The sequence below is a fragment of the Labeo rohita genome, chromosome 5, assembly GCF_022985175.1.
Source record: "Labeo rohita strain BAU-BD-2019 chromosome 5, IGBB_LRoh.1.0, whole genome shotgun sequence".
In the NCBI taxonomy this organism is placed as follows: Eukaryota; Metazoa; Chordata; class Actinopteri; order Cypriniformes; family Cyprinidae; genus Labeo; species Labeo rohita.
Genome location: NC_066873.1, coordinates 14,384,063 through 14,403,831, shown reverse-complemented (window position 1 = coordinate 14,403,831; position 19,769 = coordinate 14,384,063). Strand labels below are relative to the sequence as shown.

At 35.1% G+C, this 19,769-nt stretch overlaps 1 protein-coding gene across 2 annotated transcripts; it reads right to left on the bottom strand.

The window, feature by feature from the left end:
* Positions 1-1,470: 1,470 nt before the first annotated feature.
* LOC127165844 (protein FAM163B) lies at positions 1,471-5,856 on the bottom strand. Of its 2 annotated transcripts, XM_051110765.1 has the most exons (4): positions 5,778-5,856; positions 5,552-5,664; positions 2,951-3,066; positions 1,471-2,866 (listed from the first exon to the last, which is right to left on the bottom strand). In XM_051110765.1, exons 3-4 carry the CDS (start codon positions 3,041-3,043, stop codon positions 2,414-2,416), a joined length of 546 nt encoding a protein of 181 aa, XP_050966722.1. In that variant the 5' UTR covers positions 3,044-3,066; positions 5,552-5,664; positions 5,778-5,856; the 3' UTR covers positions 1,471-2,413. The 2 variants fall into 2 exon arrangements, with proteins under 2 accessions (XP_050966722.1, XP_050966721.1); XM_051110764.1 differs by lacking the exon at positions 5,778-5,856 and having other exon boundaries at positions 5,552-5,757.
* Between the last annotated feature and the right edge of the window lie 13,913 nt (positions 5,857-19,769).

The following is a 19,769-nucleotide window of genomic DNA, read 5'->3' as shown; positions in this document are numbered from 1 at the left end:
AAATGATTTGTGCAAACATAGACGCATTTATGTAGATCGGGGGCGCATCCCCTTTAAAAAACAAAAGTAATCCACTGCGTCTTCAACGGCTCAGATGTCGGGAGTAAATGATGACTTCTATGTTCATTATTACATCCAACAACACAACACCTCAATCCCTCAGGAGACATTTTTGTCTACTCCTGCTCCAGTTTCGAAACAATGGCGGACCGTTTACAGCTCACTCAGGGCGGGTCTACGCTAAAACACTAGTGTCAGTCAATAGTCATGGGAGGTGCCTGTGCAGAACTATGTCACTCTGCCAAAAATCTCAGAACAGCTTGATCTGAGAAAGTGATTGTTATTATTGGGCATTTAAAAAAAATGCACTGTGTGGATTTTTATCATTACAGGGTGGATGTGTACACACCGCCAACACACATTAATGTTCAAACAACATGTAAAAGTGAATTTCGCATCCAATGACCCCTGTCATTATGCCTTGTAATGCACCTTAATGCATGGTTTGATCTTGTGAGTAATTGTAACCACAATTATGAATACAGTGTAATACTCATCTATTCATTGTTACACATTTAGAAAGTATAAGGCTCTAAAACACATTATATTAGACAAACAAACCTTCAAATATTATAATGCAGTTTAACTTTGGTTACAGTTATTTATGAAAAGTTATAATGGTTTACAATGTATATTATGAATACCTTTGTAATTCATTATACATAAAATAGTAAATAGTAAATTACATTTATATAAGCTGATTAAAGGAGAAGTTCACTACCAGAACAACAATTTACAGGTAATTTTCTGACCCCCTTGTCATCCAGTAATAATTTCAGGATTTCTCTCCATATAGTGGATTTCTATGGTGCCCGCGAGTTTGAACTTCCAAAATGCAGTTTAAACGCAGCTTCAAAAGGCTACACGATCCCAGCCGATGAAGAAGTTTTTTTTTTTATGTACAATTTATAGACTTTTTAACCTCAAACACTCATCTTGTCTAGCTCTGCGTGAACAAGACAAGAGAAGCATCTGAGGTTAAAAAGTACATAAACTATTTTTTTTAGAAAATAAACCAAACCAATCACTAGATAAGACCCTTCTTCCTCGGCTGGGATCGTTTAGAGGTCTTTGGGTCTTTGAAGCTGCTTTTAAACTGCATTTTGGAAGTTCAAACTCACTGACACCATAGAAGTCCACTATATGGAGAGAAATCCTGAAATGTTTTCCTCAAAAAACATAATTTCTTTACGACAGAAGAAAGAAAGACATGAACATCTTGGATGACAAGGGGGTGAGTACATTATCTGTAAATTATTGTTCTGGAAGTGGACTTCTCCTCTAAGCTGTTTTAGGAAGTCAGAAATCATAGTTACTTTCAGTAATAATTGCCATCATACATACATAACACACGGACACACACTTTTCTCTTGTTTGATGTTTTTAATTTACCAATTATAGATGCTTTTTTTCTGCACAAGAACTGATGCCACCTGCTGGCCAGCAAACAGCACGTGCCCTTAAATATGTTCATTCATCACATCATAACTTGAAACTTGGTCATTAAATCCACACAGAAAATGTCAATTTGCAACAAATCTTGCATTTATCAACAAACGAAAAGATAAAAGACAAAAACATAATTATTCTGGTGAGCTATTTTGGATCAAAATCAATGCAAACTGCGTGGCACTACACACAAATATGAGAATGCAGAGAATTATAAAATCAGTCAATTAAATAGATTACACAAACACAAAATCACAATCCTACATGTAAAACTATGACTGCAGGTGGTATAATAATTTCACAAATTAAATGTACCACACATCCACATCACTGCATCATACCAATGTCTTTTAATCATCTATTTTTTTCACTACAGCAGTAAATATCTGTGACAGACAAAAGAATGTGAAATATCAAAATTGTACTCATTCTCATGCCCTTAAAAAGCCCTATTAGTTACATTTTTAATATTAACACATATAATAAAGCAAATATTTTTATTACACACTGTCAGAAAAGTTTGTATAAATACGGCACCATGTACTGTGTAATATTAAGGAATTTTCCACATTGATTTTTCACTGGTGTTTCATATGTATTTTGAATTGTGGTTTGCATTTTGTATGTTCTAGGGTTAAAGGAAATAGAAATAGAAAGGAAAAAAAAGGACAAAAACACAACAAAATTACTAAAACTTTAGCTAAAATGAAATGAAAGTGCAAAATATAAAAATATTATATTATAATAGTGTCTAAATATCAGTAAAATAACACTGGTGCATGACTATCTTTCTGATAGAATAAATGAATGAATTAAGTTGATGTATTGAATATAATGAAGAATTGGGTAAAGAAAGCAGCATAACGAATGTGAATCACACAATACTTCAGGTGAATACGAGGTGCTACACATCTGTACTGATGCTGTGATGAGTCAGCACTTCCTGCATGGTGACCGAGCGGATGAGGTTGAGTTTGTGGAAGCTGGGCGTCTCCATTGGCAGGTCTAATTCCTCCTGCTGCAGAGTCCTGTAGCTGATCCTGCCACCTCCGTTACGCAGCCCCTCCTGTGGGCTCACGTAGAGCGGCAGATACCCAGAGCAGGACGGGCAGAAAGTGTACGAGCGGGGCGGCCTGTAGGGTGTGCGAGCGACGTATTGAGGATAGCTGACTGGTCCGTTGGGCTCGAAGGGCTCTGCAGTCATCAGCAGCTGATTGGACGACGCGTATTCAGGGAAATGTTGAAGACTCAGCGGACTCTCAGGTGGACTCATTTGGCATGGTGGATTCGGCGATGCTTTGGCAACGTCAGCCTCCTCCTCCCCCTCCTCCGACTCGTCTCTTTTGCAGCAGTAATACTGATGGGCAGAATGGGATGTCACACTCAGTGTGTAAGTTAATATAGGGAGTTACTTATGTGACATGAGGTAGAGGAGATTTACCTGCAGCCTACAGTAACACAGAACTGTGACAATAGTTAGCAAGATGACGGCAGCTAGAATTCCACCTGTGATGACCACTGTGCCGGCTGTCATTCGAAATCCTCTCCATCAACAAACTATGGATGCCAAAACAGAGATACCATGAAAATTAATATTTATGATGGAAAAAAATATTGCCTAGTATATTACAAAGACTTACATATATACAGTGAAAATCCTGGATAAACTATTGAATATGTTTCTATAAGATGTAGAATTAGTGGGCTTTTTATCATGGCCAAAGATTTTATTGTGAGAAAATAATAATTCAAAAGATTTCTATTTCAATAAATGTTTTTTTAACTTTCTATTCAAGAAAGAAACCTAAAACAATGCAACACTCCACAACAAATAATAAGCACCAAATCAGCATATTAGAATTATTTCTGAAGGATCAAGTGACACTGAAGACTGGTGTAATGATGCTGAAAATTCTAAATACTGTTATTTTAAATTGATCCAAAGTACAGCAAAAACAGTAAAATTATGTCATATTTTTACTATTTAAAATAAGTGTTTACTATTTAAATATATGAATATTATATATAAAATGTAATTTATTCCTGTTATTTCAAAGTTGAATTTTTAGCGTCATTACTCCAGTCACATGATCCTTCAGAAATCATTCTAATATTCTGATTTGATTCTGATTTGCTGCTCCAAAAACATTTATTATTATTATTATTATTATGTTGAAAACAACTGAGTAGACTTTTTTCAGGTTTCTTTAATGAATAGAAAGTTCATAATGTCTTTATCATCACTTTTGACCAATTTAAAGCATCCTTGCTAAAAGAAAGTATTCATTCCTATCATTTCTTTCCAAAAAAACAAAAAACAAAAAAAACAAAAACAAAAATTATACTGACTCCAAGCTTTTGAATGATAGGTGTATAATGTTACAAAAGCTTTTTATTTCAAAGAATCCTAAAAAAATTACTTAACTGTTTTAAATATTGATAACTGAAAAAAATGATTGTTAAAAAAAAAAAGTTTCTTGAGCAGCAAATCAGCATATTAGAATGATTTCTGATCATGTGACACTGAAGGCTGGAGTAAAGATGCTGAAAATCTAGCTATGATCACAGTAATAAATCACATTTTAAAATATATTCAAATAGAAAGCAATTATTTTAAATAATACACAATATTTCACAATATTACTGATTTTGCTGTATTTTGGATCAAATAAATGCAGGCTTGTTGAGCAGAAGAGAATTCTTTAAAAAAAATTGAAAATCTTACTGTTCAAAAACTTTTGACCGGTAGTGTGTGTATGTATATATATATATATATATATATATACATTTTTTTTTTTTTTTTTCTCACAATGGTCAAATATCAGCAATATATTGGTCTAGTAGCACTCACAATGCTAAATCACTACAACTCTCTATTAAATAACAGCTACTGTTGAAATTACATGTACATCTGACGCCTATTTCATGCTCTTTGATTATGAATCCAGTAATTATGGAACTGTATTCAAACACATGCCACAGCAGAGGAATAATAAACTGATCAACGATGCATTAAATGATTTTCCAAAAATAGCACATTTGCACAATTTCAACAGGATGTCTAAGGAATGGCAGCATAGTCCACAGACATTTGCAAAGCTCAGGTTATTCAGTCTTAATTAGCCACAAATCAGTGTAAGTAGTCAGTGTTGTTTACTGTTACAAACAACCCTGTCTCTGTCTATGTGAAATGCTAATGAAGGTGCAACTAGACACAAATGAATCAGAAAGGGCCCCTCAATAAGACTTTCAGATTTTGTGATGACAGTATTTGGTCTTACCTCAGGCCAGAGACTCATTCAAGCCCACATAGTCACCCATTTGCAAAAATCACTCGCAGAGCTTTATATAACCAACTCTAAAGGTCATCATCAGTTTATACCAACAACACCCTGCTTAAAAAAAACAATAGATACATCACAGAAATTAATGGTTTCCACTACAAATACCATTACAAGTCATTAACCATTAAAGCCATTAAAAACATTTTCTGTAGTGTGTTTTGGGACATATTCCATAAGGATTTAGTGGTTTTAACAAGTTACCAATATAAGGTGACCAATTACCTGAAACCCACAGGGTCCATTACAGTTTTCATTAAAACCAATTTTGTAATGGTGTCTATTGTTTTTCTTCAGCAGGGCACACAATCTGTGAGTTACTTTAATGATATTTAATTTTCGTGACATTAATTCGTTTTTTAGAAATCGGTTCCAAAGTCCCTTAGATCCTCTATTTGGCGTCACAACCCTATAACCCTTTACAATTAACATGTAAAAAAGACAATTCAGATGTAACAGATTAAATCTGGCCTACTATGAATTACTGACAACATTTTAGTTTGCTTATTAAATTAATTCAATTTATTAATCATTTTTTATGTATTACATATCATGTCTTGTAAAAAAAAAAAAAATAGGCTAAGGAATTTTCTTATCGATAGTTCTCTGTGACGATATTCATACAAGCGATTCACAATGACGATATTATTAATAAAAACAGTTTAAACTGCATTATCTCAGATGAAGTTTTGTATACTCACATTATGGTATCTACAGAACACAGGGCACTTGTCCAACGCATCCAGCGAACTTAACCACAAACAACCCACAAAATCGCGTTCACGAGGTCACATCTCCAGGCGGAATGAAATTCCTATAATAAACAGATAAGACAAAAAGATCACTGGACATATAGGCGATGATAAGAGCTGAACTTCATGAGCTCTGTGAGCTGTGAGGAGAAGAGCGTCCGCTGGAGTCACGTACGTCCCACATCTCAGTGTGTGTCAACCTCTCCCCACTTATCACCCTGTCATTCACTCATACACTGGAAGACAAGTCCTCGACTTCCACTACTATTTTGACTAAATCCTGAAAGTACGTATTTTATACGGTAGGCTAAAAATCAATTTCAGAGGCAACCCTTACGAAAATGGTTAAATTAGCGATGGTTTTGTTATAGCAAAAGTGTAGGAACCATGTTTTTTAGCGTATTGACTACCATTTGTAAAACCACAGTTTTACTACAAATAACATGGATAAACTATGTTTATTGTAGAAAACCATGCTTAATTTGTGGTTACTATGGTTTAACTAAAGTAGACCATGTTACTATAGCTTTGGTTTTGTGTGCAAGGTTATTTTTAACTATGTTTTGGTTTTATTTGTAGTAAACCATAGTTAATTTTCGTAAGGAAACATACTTTTTGAATTCTCACAGCTGCAGTTCACTGGTTTAAGTATCATTTTCAGAATGTTTAAGGTTAGTATTTTGTTATGTATTAAAATATCCTCAAAATCTTATTCAGATGCCCTCTTAAGATGATATATTAACAGAAAATGTAGTAACAGTGGCATCGTAAGCTCTCAGTGTTATTATTGTGATTCTAGCATGATTCAAGATGTCTTTCAGATTCAAAGTGTGAAGAATGTAGTTAATTTCTATAAGTAAGTTGCAAGCGACCTAAAAAGAAGATTATTTCTGTAAAATGTGCCGCTCTTGTACTTCCTCTTTCTGTCAGACACAGGCACTCACACTCGCAAACATTCACTCATACTTTTAGTCCCACTTTAAACTCTTTCTTCCCGTTCCTCCTGTTGGACCACTTTGAGTGCTGCTAAGAGGAGATAGTTGGAAAGTGGAGAAAACCATATTTTAGTATATGAATTATTAAACCTTCAAATATTAAAGGAGCCTGAGATTCCAGTGTATTGTACAGACACGGTCATGATAAATTTATAAGTAAGATGCAGTGTAAGGCAAGGTTATTTTTCTCTTTTCCCTCTCCTCTTTTTCCTCTGTCAAAAGCTGCTCTCAGAATTCCCATCGGAGCACCCGTGCCTTTCTAACCACTGGAATATTTGGGGTGAAAGGTTGATAAAACTGAATGCGTTAATACACGGAGTGTATATGTTTGACACATGTATGTAAAGAGATAATGTTTATTTGTGGTATGACAAATGTCAGTTTATGAAATGACAAAAATGAATGATGTTACAAATGAGACATCTATCACTGCCAGGCTGATTAGAAACCATAACAGATGTTAGAATGTCAGTGTCTCAGTCTCACTGTAGTCAAAACTAATGCTTACTCTTTAGTACATGACAAGCTGATTTAATATACTGTAGACATATGAGCCAGAGGGACGCTTACTCCCAACAGCTCAGAGAAACACAGTCAGAATGTGACTCAAGCTACATGGAGGACATTAATGATACTGTTGAAAAATAAAATGCATGTAGGTTTGCAAGGGCTTCAGGGAATCAATGGTAGTACATTTCATTCATGTAAACAAAGACAGACAAACAGTGAACAAGGTAATGTATTTAAATGTATTTAACCTATTCTGTCATGTGCATAACACCAGTTGTGATTATGTGAAATGTGTGGCATGCTGCTAATTCTTACTGACATTATTTTCATTGTCATTAATGAAATGCTGACATCATCTTTGACATGGAAAAGGGAGAAAGACTGTTGTGCTTGATGACTGAAACATTTCATTAAATCATTTCATGCTTACTGAGCTTTAGGACATCCTTCAGGAAGAAAGACAGCGAGAGAACTTTGAAACATGATGTGCTTTCTTGGTAAAACTCACTGATGTCATTTGCTCTGGCAGCTGAGCAAATTCTGTGGGATGGGGATTATGCGGTCCGCTCATTTTGACTGCCCCACAAGAACACAAATGGACAGAGAAAAGTATTTTTGTGACTTCACTATGCAAATGTGTTAGAAGACAAAGTGCATGTATATTTGATGAGGAACAAGGCAGCCTTGTCACATTTCGGTGTGAGAGACAGAGCTTGAAGTGCACTGAAGAAGAAGAACTGACCTCTAGCAACACTGAAAGTAATACAGCACACAGTTTTTAGAGTTGAGATCAATTCTGCCTGTAATTACAAAATTATTCAATTATCTCAACGCAATTCTATACCACTTGGTACTGTGGCATTGTAATAAATGGTAAGGTGTTTACAGAAAGGCTATTTAACTCCAGTCCTAGACAGCCACTGCCTTGTAGAATTTACTCTGTGGTAATTTCACACAGAGTATAACACACTTGAGGGGTTCCTAAACAAAAATGACCAGCTATTGACCAACAAAAAATTAAGTGTAAATTTGTAATGCTATACTATTACCAAATATTGGTAACCCTTTTTTTTTTAGTGAACATTAATTATCTACCAATGCTTTTTTCACTCAAAAACTAAGGTGCATAAGCTTAGATCGGTGAGGGCTACAGCCACTCAGTTACAAAAAGAAAAAAGAAAACCTGTGCTAACTGAAAGAAAGCAAGTTGATGAAAACTGAATTCAAAATGTAGTGATAAAATAGCATAATGAGCAATCTACAAGCAATTTTTAAAAGGTTGGGTTTTTTTTCTTACAGTAAACACTAGGATTTTCAGCACAAGGGTTAAAATAATTGTAGATTATTAAAGGAAATCTGGAAAATACTCTGCTTCATGGGCCTAATGTTTAGGGGTACAAGCGCGTAGCGCTAAAACCTTATTATAATTGTTAGAGTGGTCAAGGATCAGCAATCTCCACGTAAAACTGATCAGGCGGACAAACCATAAGTTGTAGTGACTTGAACTTTGGAGGGGTGGGAGCACTCACACCGTCTACAGTGTCACCAAGGCTCACCCCAATCGGCCTGACGGGGGGCAATTGTTCGTAGTCGATCGTACATCCTAAAGCATCTTATGTCATCGCAATCCTTGGATCATGTCGGACAAAACACATGCCTGCCGAAATTTTCAAGTATTTTGCATTTTTTTAAAAAACTGCTTTTGCAAAGTAGTCCTAGGTTTTTCACCTGATCGGAACCAAACCACTACAGGAAGATTCTCTGGAGAGTGAATATAAATAGTTATCAAAAAAAGTTGAATTTCAACTCTCTGTCACAAAGGGACGCCAAAACATTTGAAAGGGGTAGGGCCTCCATTACTAAAATGGCTATAATCTGAGGTCACATGAAAAAGGTTGGTGGTGCTATAAAAGGGAAAAAACTTAAAGACAGCCATAACTAGTTTGTCCTATTGATGTGACAATTGGTGCAGTAAGGACATTTGTGTATCTCAAAAGACATGGCCACCATAGGCCAATGATGAGCACCTATTAGACAAGGTTAACGGAGGTCGATCGGAACGACTTTTTTTTTTGGGTTTGAATCACAGCCCTAAAGGTCTGAAATTTAAGAGTAATCTGCCACTGGGGGGCAATATTGCATTTTCAAGGGCATAAATGATTGTATATTGCACAGTTTTTCACACATACGCACAATTTTCATATCATCTGATTGACCTCCTCATTCCAAACAATTTTGCCTCTTGAACCACTGCTGTCAATCAAACGTTTGTTAAATGTAAAAAAAAACCATACTTTTGCAAACTGGTCCTAGGTTTTTCACTCATTCTGGAAAAAAAACCACACTGCAGTGCAATTCACTGGACTCTCTAGATCAGGGGTGGCGAACGTTCTGGTCCTGGAGAGCCACAGCCCTGCATAGTTTGGCTTCAACCCTAATTAAACACACCTGAACAAGCTAATCGAGGTCTGAAGGGTTACTAGAAAGCTACAGGCAGGTGAGTTTTACTTAGGGGTGGAGCTGAACTCTGCAGGGCTGCAGCTCTCCAGGACCGGAGTTCGCCACCCCTACTTTAGATCTATAATTATCAAAAAAATCTTGAAATTTACCCTTTGGGAAGCTATAGTGGGGTCGTTTAGAAAGGGGGCCTGTCCAAATACACCCCAAAGTCTATGAATCCTAAACTGCAAAAACTGCAAAATTTCACAAAACCTGGTGAGCACATGCGACAGGTGATTCTAAACAAACATGCAAAGTTTTAGGGAGATCTGACCACAGCTGCCGCAATGATAGTCAAAAGCGTTAAAAAAACATGCAAACAAGTCCTATTTTTTATTTTTGGCTTAATCTGGAAAAAACACTGCAGTGCAATTCTCTGGACTCTCTAGGTGAATAATTGAAATTTACCCTTTGAGAAGCTATAACGGGGTCATTAAGAAAAGGGGCCTGTCCAAATATACCCAAAATTCTATAAAGTCCAAACAAAAAACTCAAAATTTCAAGAAACCTGGTGAGCACATTCGACAGGTGATTCTAAACAAGCAGGCAAAGTTTTAGGGAGACTGGACTGCAGCTGGCGCTATAACAGTCATAAATGTTAAAAACATCATATTTCTATGGTAAATTACCAGGATTTGCCAAAAATGCTTTTTAAATCATTGATTCGGGTTACAGACTTGCTAAATAATATGTGATGTCTTTTTTCACATGTGCTTAAATGTCTTAAAGCGCTTGAACCCCGGTAATCGCTGCTTGCAGCTATATTTAGATTCGATGTTTCATTGTTAAATCAGCCTATAAATGTGTCTTATAAGACTCATAAACATCAGCCCATGGTTCTGAGTTGTTCAGAAAAGAGAAGAGAGGACAAGAGTGATAGTGAGCACACCTTTACCATTATTCCACATGAGGGACAATTTACTGAAGCATTTCAAATCTGTAAGGAGCATAAGAGCCATCTTTTATTTATTGTGTCAGAAATGCCGCAGGTATAGAATCATTTGCTGAAAAAGCACTCATGGCTTTCCATCTCATCTCAGAGATCAGATCATCCATCAACCATAGTACCTACTGTTAACGTTCAGTAGGTCAGGATGAGTTTTTATAAATGACATTCAGATTCAGATACTGTAAGTCTGAATAACAAGTGAGTTACACTTAGAGTGACAGCTGTAATAGGATAGTTATAATACTGATTCTAAAAAACACCAGAAGAAAGATGCCCAGAGTCCCTGATCACCTGCATGCATGAACATGCCATAGTCCTGCTACAGGGAGGCATGAAGACTGCAGATGTGACCAAAGCAATAAACTGCAATGTCTGTAATGTAAGACGCAGATAGACAGGAACCACGTGTAACTATGTGCACCCCCAGAAATGTCTAGGAACTTGCAAGTGTCTTGGTGGAAGAGTGGGAACTGCCACATCTTATATATCAGATGACAAAATGACATGTTTGAATGCAGTTTAGTCAAGTGAAGCTGTTAAAGAGAGGATAAAAGAGGACTGGCAGTTGTGCTGTGAACTGACTGAGTTCTGTCTTCTTGGGAAACTGGGTTACAGGCTTTAGTATCCCTCTTTCTCTCTTCTGATTCATGGTCTCTTTATTCCCAGTGGCTTTATGAGGCTTTCAAGCTTCCAAAAGGACACAAAAGCACCATAAATGTATCATAAAAATAGCCTGTAGGGGCCCTGGCCTTCTTCTGCCATATGATAGTTTTATGTGAGCGACCACAATTTAAATTGTTATTTACTGAAAATCTTGACATCCACTCTAGCTCTCCTTTGCACATATCAAATCAGATGCTTATCAATTTATACCCATATGCAAAAACAATTGGACAGCCCCCCTCCCCCAAATGTTATATATGTTTGGCTCCAACCCTCATTATTGTTATCTTTTCTGAGGTAAATCACATTACATGACTAATCACAGGCTGTTTTAGTGACGGTATAAATGCTTGGAAATAATATTTATATTTATATTTATTTAATTATATTTTTTTAATCTATTCATTATTTGTAGTATGCCAGCCACCCAATAATCAAAATAACCCCTTTGGTACTTTTAAATAACACAAACTGTACTCTTCAAATTCTGTCAATTTTATCACAAAATACAAACAACAAATGTTTTTCTGGTCTTTAATGTGGCGTGAGATCACTGGATTTGCCTCAGTTCAAGCGGCATGTGAATAATCATCTTTTTCTCTTTTCTACTATGAAATAAACATGAATGAATTTTAGAAGATATGTTGAAAAAAATTAGAACAACTTAAAACAGTTGTCTCATGTAGCCTGATCGATCAGTGTTTCGAAAATCGTTAAGGAAATAGTTAATAAACAGTCATAACAGTTCCAACATAACATTTACTACCTCAGAAACATCAACAATAATTTTGCTAGAACTGTTTTATTTTCATAGCTCAGTTAGCTAACCACTACAGACTTTTTTTTTTTTTTTTTAATTTTGCAAGTAGGCTAGGTGGAATTTTCACATTGTTTAACTTATTATTACTCATGCAATATAACAAAACTTTAACCTCGTAATGTTGATTTTATTCAAAAAATATTATGACACTAAAAGCTACCATATTTACTATTACTACTAAATGCAATGCACTCTTGGCACAGCTGCCCAAAACGCAAAAAGACAGAGGAAAGGAAAAGAAAAAGAAAAAGAAAAAAAAATCAAATGGTGCAGGTGTTGCCGAAGCTAGTTGTTAAGAGTTATGATACAGTCTTTTCAGCTAGCTACCAACATCACTTTTTTTTGAAAAACAAACAAAACAAAACAAAACAAAACAAACAAACAAAAAACTCAAATAGCTGTGATGCATCTTTGAAAAACATTTTTGAAAAATGTATATTAATCATATCCAAATAATAAATACATAAATTGTTTTAATTCTTTGTTTATATCATAATTTTTGAACATTCCATAATATATTTAAAGTTTGAAGAATAAAGAGTAAAAGAATAAAATACTATATGCATAAATGTAATTCGAAAAGTATCGTAAAACATAAAAAAAATGTATGTGACTTTTACAAAAATTGTGAATGTATTACTTTTAATAAAAATAAACTCCTGAGAACCCACCATTTATATTCTTATAGAAAAATATGATACCCTTATAAAACCCTGTTTGGTATTTATGGCCTAATATGGAGTCTATTAATCTGGAGACATTACGTAGCCTATTTATTTTTGAAAAAACGGCCTTCCGAGACCACTTAATATGACGTCATAAAGCGATCTGGAAAGAAGCGTTCTAAATTACTTTTGGTAAGTTCAAAGTTGAGGTTCAGCGGATGATGTACAGTATCTGTTCTCCTCTGTAGTTCTTTCTCTGTAGTAACTCGGTGGTACTTTACCTGTTGACCGGCACGAGTTTGCATCCAACTTCACGTGCAGACCCCCTGTGGTTTGTAAAAGCACGTGAAGTCGGTATAGTTGCCCCCCCTGCCGGGCTGTGGTGGTCTGTAGGTGTGCAGGGGGGGGCCGGGTAGAGTCGTAAATGCCAGGTGTGGTGTAGTGCGTTGTGTGTGGTGGGGGGTGTGACACGGTGATTGACAACAGAAGGGCGAGGTGGTTATTCTCTATAACCAAATAAGGTTTAATGGTTTATAGCAACCCCACCCGACCCCGCCCTTCTTTAGTAATGGTTGTTAATCACTGTTAACACCTGCTATAAACCATATTTATGAGTAGATAGAAATCAAACATTCAAAATAAATGACAGAAGAGTTCAAAATACATTAAATGATATTCAATGAAATGTAATAAACTCAGAGCTGAAACTAAATGATTCTTGTGTTGTTGTTTTGATTTAAACACAAACTCATTATTCAAATCCAGCAAGATGTGATGCAGCATCTAAAGACGTCATTGCATGTTTATATAAACTTGAAAATATACAGTTGAGGTTAAAAGTTTACAGAATCTGCAAAATGTTATTTTACCAAAATAAGACGGATCATACAAAATGCATGTTATTTTTTTTTTATTTCGTACTACGCTGAAAAAGATATTTCACATAAAAGACGTTTACATATAGTCCAAAAGAGAAAATAATAGTTGAAAAAAAGTTAAAAATGACCCAGTTTAAAACGTTTACATAGACTTGATTCTTAATACTAAATTATCCACAGCTGTGTGTGTGTGTGTGTTATGAGTTCCTTGTTTGTCCTGAACAGTTAAACTGCCCACTGTTCTTCAGAAAAATCCTTCAGGCCTCACAAATTCTTTGGTTTTTAAGCATTTTTGAGCCAAGTATTTGAGCCATTTTTCAACAATTACCGTGTGATTCTGAGATCCGTCTTTTCACACTGAGGACAACTGAGGGACTCATGTGCAACTATTACAGAAGGTTCAAATGCTCATCGATAATTCAGAAGGAAACACGATTCATTAAAGGGGTGAAAACTTTTTGAATTTGAAGATCAGGGTAAATTTAACATATTTTGTGTTCTGGGAAACATGTAAGTATCTTCTGTAGCTTCTGAAGGGCAGTACTAAATGAAAAATATATATATATTTAGGCAAAATAAGAAAAATGTACACATCTCCATTTTCTTCAAAAGTTTACACCCCTGGCTCAATGCATCCAAAAATGACTTCTGGAGCATCAGTGATCGTTTAAACCTTCTGTAATAGTTGCATATGAGTCAGCTTTAATCATTCACATACAGTACAAACATACATACATACGTACGTACATAAATGTTTCAAAACAACATGAGGTAAATAATGGCAGAATTTTCAGCCACACCTCTGCTAATAATCTAATAGAATTTGTGTATTTACATCTTGACTTTGCCACCACACAAAGCATTAATATTAAAACATTTCTCAAACTGAAAGTTTCAGATTTGAGTTCAATGTATTATTTTGCAACGTCGCCCCCTTCTGTCCACCTACGGTGCAGATTGGTTTAGGCGGTTGTGTGATGTCCTTTCCTTTGCATCTGAATGTTTCTCATTGTTTAGTCTGATGTGGCATAATAGATTAAAAAAAGTGTGACGTCCATTAATTTCCTCAAATATACCTTGTAAAACGGATAAGACACTAATGGCCTCGAAAGTGATTAGCAGACATTACATATACAAGATACAGCCTATGGCTTATCATCAAATGAAAGGCCTACTGTGGTAACATTGTGCACATAATAAGTGACTTCCATTAGGTCTTCAGTACATATTTAACTTTTTTTTTTTAGGTTTTTAATGTGATTCCTACAATAACCCGTATTCTTGCCATTTTTTTTTCTCCAGTTTAATGTGTAATTGTGTATTTACTGGTACAGGTAATGTTTTTTTTTTTTCTTTAAATGTTTAGAAGTTCATTTAGGTTAGTGGCTATTTATTGCGGTTTGACTTCTCGCCAGGCGATGGCGCCACTCTCCATAACTCCTAACACAATATCAGCCTGATGCATGTTCACTACATTTTCAAACTTTGTTTTCGTTTTATGTTATAACTGCAATTACATTTTTAGCTGCGTATTATGACAATCACTTATATTTTGTAACTGTAAAGACAGCATCTATGGCTAAGACAATGATGTAAAAATGATATACGCTATCGTTCAAAAGCTCTGATCAAGACTTTGTTTGTTTTTGAAAAATGTCTCTTATTTTCACCAAGACTGCGTTTACTTGAGACACAATACAGTGAAACAGTAATATTGTGAAATATTATAATTATTAATTGTTTTCTGTTTTAATATATTTTAAAGTTTAAATGATTCCTTTGATGGCAAAGTTGAATTTTTCAGTCTTCTGTGTCACATGCTCCTTCAGAAATCATTCTAATATACTGATTTGCTGCTCAAGAAACATTTATTATTACTGTCAATGTCAAAAACTGTTTATTTGTGAAAACCATGATATCTTTCCCCCGAAGATTAATTAATAAACAGAAAGTTCATAAGAACAGCAATCCACTATCATTTTTGATTAACCGGATGCATCATTGCTGAATAAAATACATTCCTTAAAACAAGTCTAAATATCACTTTGTGTCACTGAACCATTGGAAGAAAAGTGTCAAACACTAACTCCTCACTCAATACCTCAGAGAAGAAGGTACAAACTCTGTAAGCCAGAGAGACGTGCATTACCATTAGGAGCAATGTGGAGCGCAAGTGAAGACCTGTCCCAACCTGCCCTAAGCCCCCCGCAGTCGTAACTCAGCCAGCATGTAAGAACAGGTCTCAGGGCCTGCCTGAGGTGAGAAGTAGAGGGTGCACAAGGGACTCCTCCCTCATCTCTTGCCATACGTAGTATCTGTTATTACTATGCACTCTGGCAGGCAGCTCACACTATCTTAACAGTTGATCATTCGCACGATCCTATCCACCCGTCTTCTTATGCAAACACATGCAAACTACCAGCAGACTCCATCTGCAGTGAATCATAACTGTCCCTGAAGGGTAAATCTGTAGTTTCTCAGTCATTTTGGAGTGTTTCAGACATTTCCTGGTTGATCAGAATGGAGTATTGTCTGAACCCGAAATATTGTTATTATGACTCTGACTGTGATGAAGAACATATTACATGTAAACACAAGTATATAAGTGATAATCACTTGAATGTGAATTGTTACCACCTCTAGGATTTGCTTGCGTTGTATGAGGTAAATATTGACTTTGGGGACTGAATGGATTGTCCTGCTCCTGGGCACCACTCTTCCTCTGTTTGCTAGTCTCATTTTGGCTGAGATAAGAGTCAACAGAACAGTAAATATATACCAGCAGACTATTGGTCTCATGCAGATGTCTGTAAAACCCCCATTTTACCATCACACACACTGAGCACACAAGGTAAATTGACATAAATAACCCAGCCTAAATATATACACAAACTGTGCTGTCCCACAAAAAAAAAAAAAAAACACACTTAAAAAGCATTTAAGTATTCAAATCATAGATGTTTACAAAGATCCTTTTATTATTTATTGAAACCCACAATACCATCTAAAATATCAGTAAAATTAATATATATATATCATCATTTAGTGGGTACTTGCAGTTGGGAGGTGGGTGTCCCGAACCCTATCCCCTAAATTTCAACTTATGAAAATGATATTGAAATAATTTTTGCATTTTATTCCATTTATTGTTTTTAGTGAAAGTGAAGTTATATATATATATATATATATATTTTTTTTTTTTTGTAAATTATTAAACTTGTGTCCCGCATTTTCATGTCACTACAGAAACAGTGTATGTTTTATTTCATTGCCTGAGACTGATTTTAACTGCAAATTAAATTCCTGTGTCTCTCTCTCTCATAGCTACAAGGTGTGAGTAGATAGGTCTCGTCATTTTAAGGTAAATGTGTTCAAAAGTATGAAAAAATATGTGTGTAACTTTAAAGAATGTCACTACAGAACTCAATTTTTCTATTATTAAACACATTTTTAGGAGTTATTCCATAACATTTAGTTTTTATATGTGCACAACTGTTCAGAACTGTGCTAGCTAACTATGTGCTGATTAGCATCTTTGAGCTAGCTTCAAAAGTATCTAAAATTGTCACGACCAAAACATTTTGTGAAGTTTCTGTAGTGACATATTTGTTTTTTGGGTGATATCCCATAAAACTGTCATTATCATAATAGTCAGAACCAAAACACTAAATAAATATGTCATAATTGTTTTTCAGTAGTGACAAATGGGAAGACATAATGCTTTTTGGGGGGAAATAAACTAAATTTTAGTACAGTTATGCAAATTTCTAGTATTTTTAGTAGTTTTAAAATAAAACGGTGTAATGTGATGCAGTTACCAAAACAGTACTATCACTACCAAAAATGTGCGGTCACTACCGAAACATGGGCTGTTTTGTCAAAAAAAAAAAAAGTATACTGAATTATCAACTAAGATGTTATGATAGTGTTTGGTTCAATGTATACGTTGAACATATAATATATATGTTAATATATATACGTATATAATATATAGAATATATTCTATATAATGAAGCCATTTACAAAGAAAAAATGGATTCAAAATACAACAAATCTCATAAATCACACTTGAAATATTGTTAAAATTATAATTCTTATTGATTTACTTCTGAAATGTTAATAAAATAGAATAAAATATATTTATAAGATAGAGGGAAGCAAAATCTTAATATGTCAATATGACCCTTCTTATTAAATTATATATTACTGTGTTTCAGTAGTGACAAATTTGGAGAGAGGACAAATATTCCAAAACTTTATGAAAATACAATATGAGAATTCACTGCACAATTAATAGAAATGTGTACCTTGGATATTATACAATTTGTATACATACGAAATTGTGGAAAAGACAGTTTTTAAGACAAAAAGACTTTTTCTTTCAAAACATGGCATTTGGTGTCTTCTCTGGAACGATATGCTTCTGACTCCATTTGTTTGTTTGTTTTCAATAATTAAATATTATTATTATTTAGTTGAAATGTATCAAGTTTAATGTTGTCATCCTAAATGGGATTGTTTTTTATTCAAAAACCAGCATCGATGTACAGTGATGCCAAAGGACGGCCCTGTTGACATAATTATAAATAATAACCTTGAAAAAAGGCACAAAATAGAGATCCACCCAATTTCACAAATATCCACCCACATGGAGATTTCCTCAGCACTGGTACAGAATATGATGCCTAATCTGTATGGACCACTGTTGTGTACCTTTTAAAATCATTTTTGGAGTTCGGCTTCCTTTACATGGACAATAACAGTGAGAATGTTCCATAATATCTCCTTTTGTGTTCAATGGAACAAATATGGGTTCATATGGGTTTATAACAACATGAGGGTGAGAAAATGATGAAAAACAGTAGTAGTTTTTCAGTATATCATTATTTATAGTATTTTCTCAGTTTGAGTTTAAATGAAATACTTTGTTTTTCAAGTACTATTTTTTTTTACTGTATGATGTTTTTTTTATTTTCTCATGGATATGTGTAGCAAATCCCAAACAGATTGTCAGAAAAGAACCATGTTATGAAACTTTTTTTTTTTTTGCACAGTTACCCAAATGTTCTCTCTTTCTCTTCTCTGCCTGTGAGTAAGAGAGGAAATCGATCCACTGACATTAGAGGCCGTCTAACAAGGATAAGAAATATCTTAATAAAGAATCATAATCCCTCCCTAATCCCTCATTACAGCAGGAGCAGCATTCATTACTCCTGCCTCCATCATGACAGCAGCTCCTCTCACTCTCTCGCCATTGTTCGGACTCATAAGCTCATCTCTCCATGGCTCCAGAGCTCTTTGTCTCTTTTCACTGTCAGTTTTACTTCATCTGCTCAATGCTCTTTGAGACCAGATATGTTTTAGAGGGCAATATTGAGCTGGTTATAAGATGATTAAAATGAAACATAAGACATATGTTTAATGACTGCTAACCAGTAGGGATCTTTATAAAGGGCCTGGCTGTAATGGTGAGACTGTTGGGTTTAGTTTTAGGGTGAGAATAGTTAAGCCCTTATAAAAGGGGTCAAAAATGACTTCTGAAAGTGAAAGTGATCAATTAGTTAGTTAGCCATTGTCCTATCTCAATGAAACAGATTATATGAACATTAAGAGGCTGATCTCAAATCATTGCTCTTGTCTTGAGATGCTTAATGCATGTGGGGTTCCTTTTATTAGGGGTTCAAGTGCATAGCGCTGAAACCCTTTTGTAATTGTTAGAATGCCAAAGGATCAGCAATCTCCACGTAAAACTGATTGGGCAGACTGAAACGTAAGTCATAGAGACTTGAAACTTGGAGGAATGGTAGTACTCACACCATCTACAACATCACCAAGGCTTGCCCCAATCAGCCTGACAGGGGCGCTACAGCGACCAAAAGTACAAAATCGCTCCTAAACCATTCACCACAGACTCGAGTGTCTTATGTCGGTGGAATCCTTGGCTTACGCCGGACAAAATGCTTTTTGGGGGTAAAATTTTGGGGTATTTAGCATTTTTTGAAAAACATACTTTTGCGAACTAGTCTTAGGTTTTTCAAACCAATGCAAGAAAGATTCTCTGGAGAGTGAATATCAGTAATTATCAAAAAAAAGTTAAACTTTTGACTCTCTGTCGCAAAGGGATGTCAAAAAGTTAGAAACGGCTATAACTATGCAACCGTTTGTCCTAACTAGGGTTGGGTATCATT

Bases quoted from the DNA above. Each gene is read 5' to 3' on its own strand.
- LOC127165844 (XM_051110765.1), bottom strand. From the start codon at position 3,043: ATGACAGCCGGCACAGTGGTCATCACAGGTGGAATTCTAGCTGCCGTC. The intron at 2,867-2,950 runs GTAAATCTCCTC...TCTGCCCATCAG, and splicing joins TGTGTTACTGTAGGCTGCAG to TATTACTGCTGCAAAAGAGA.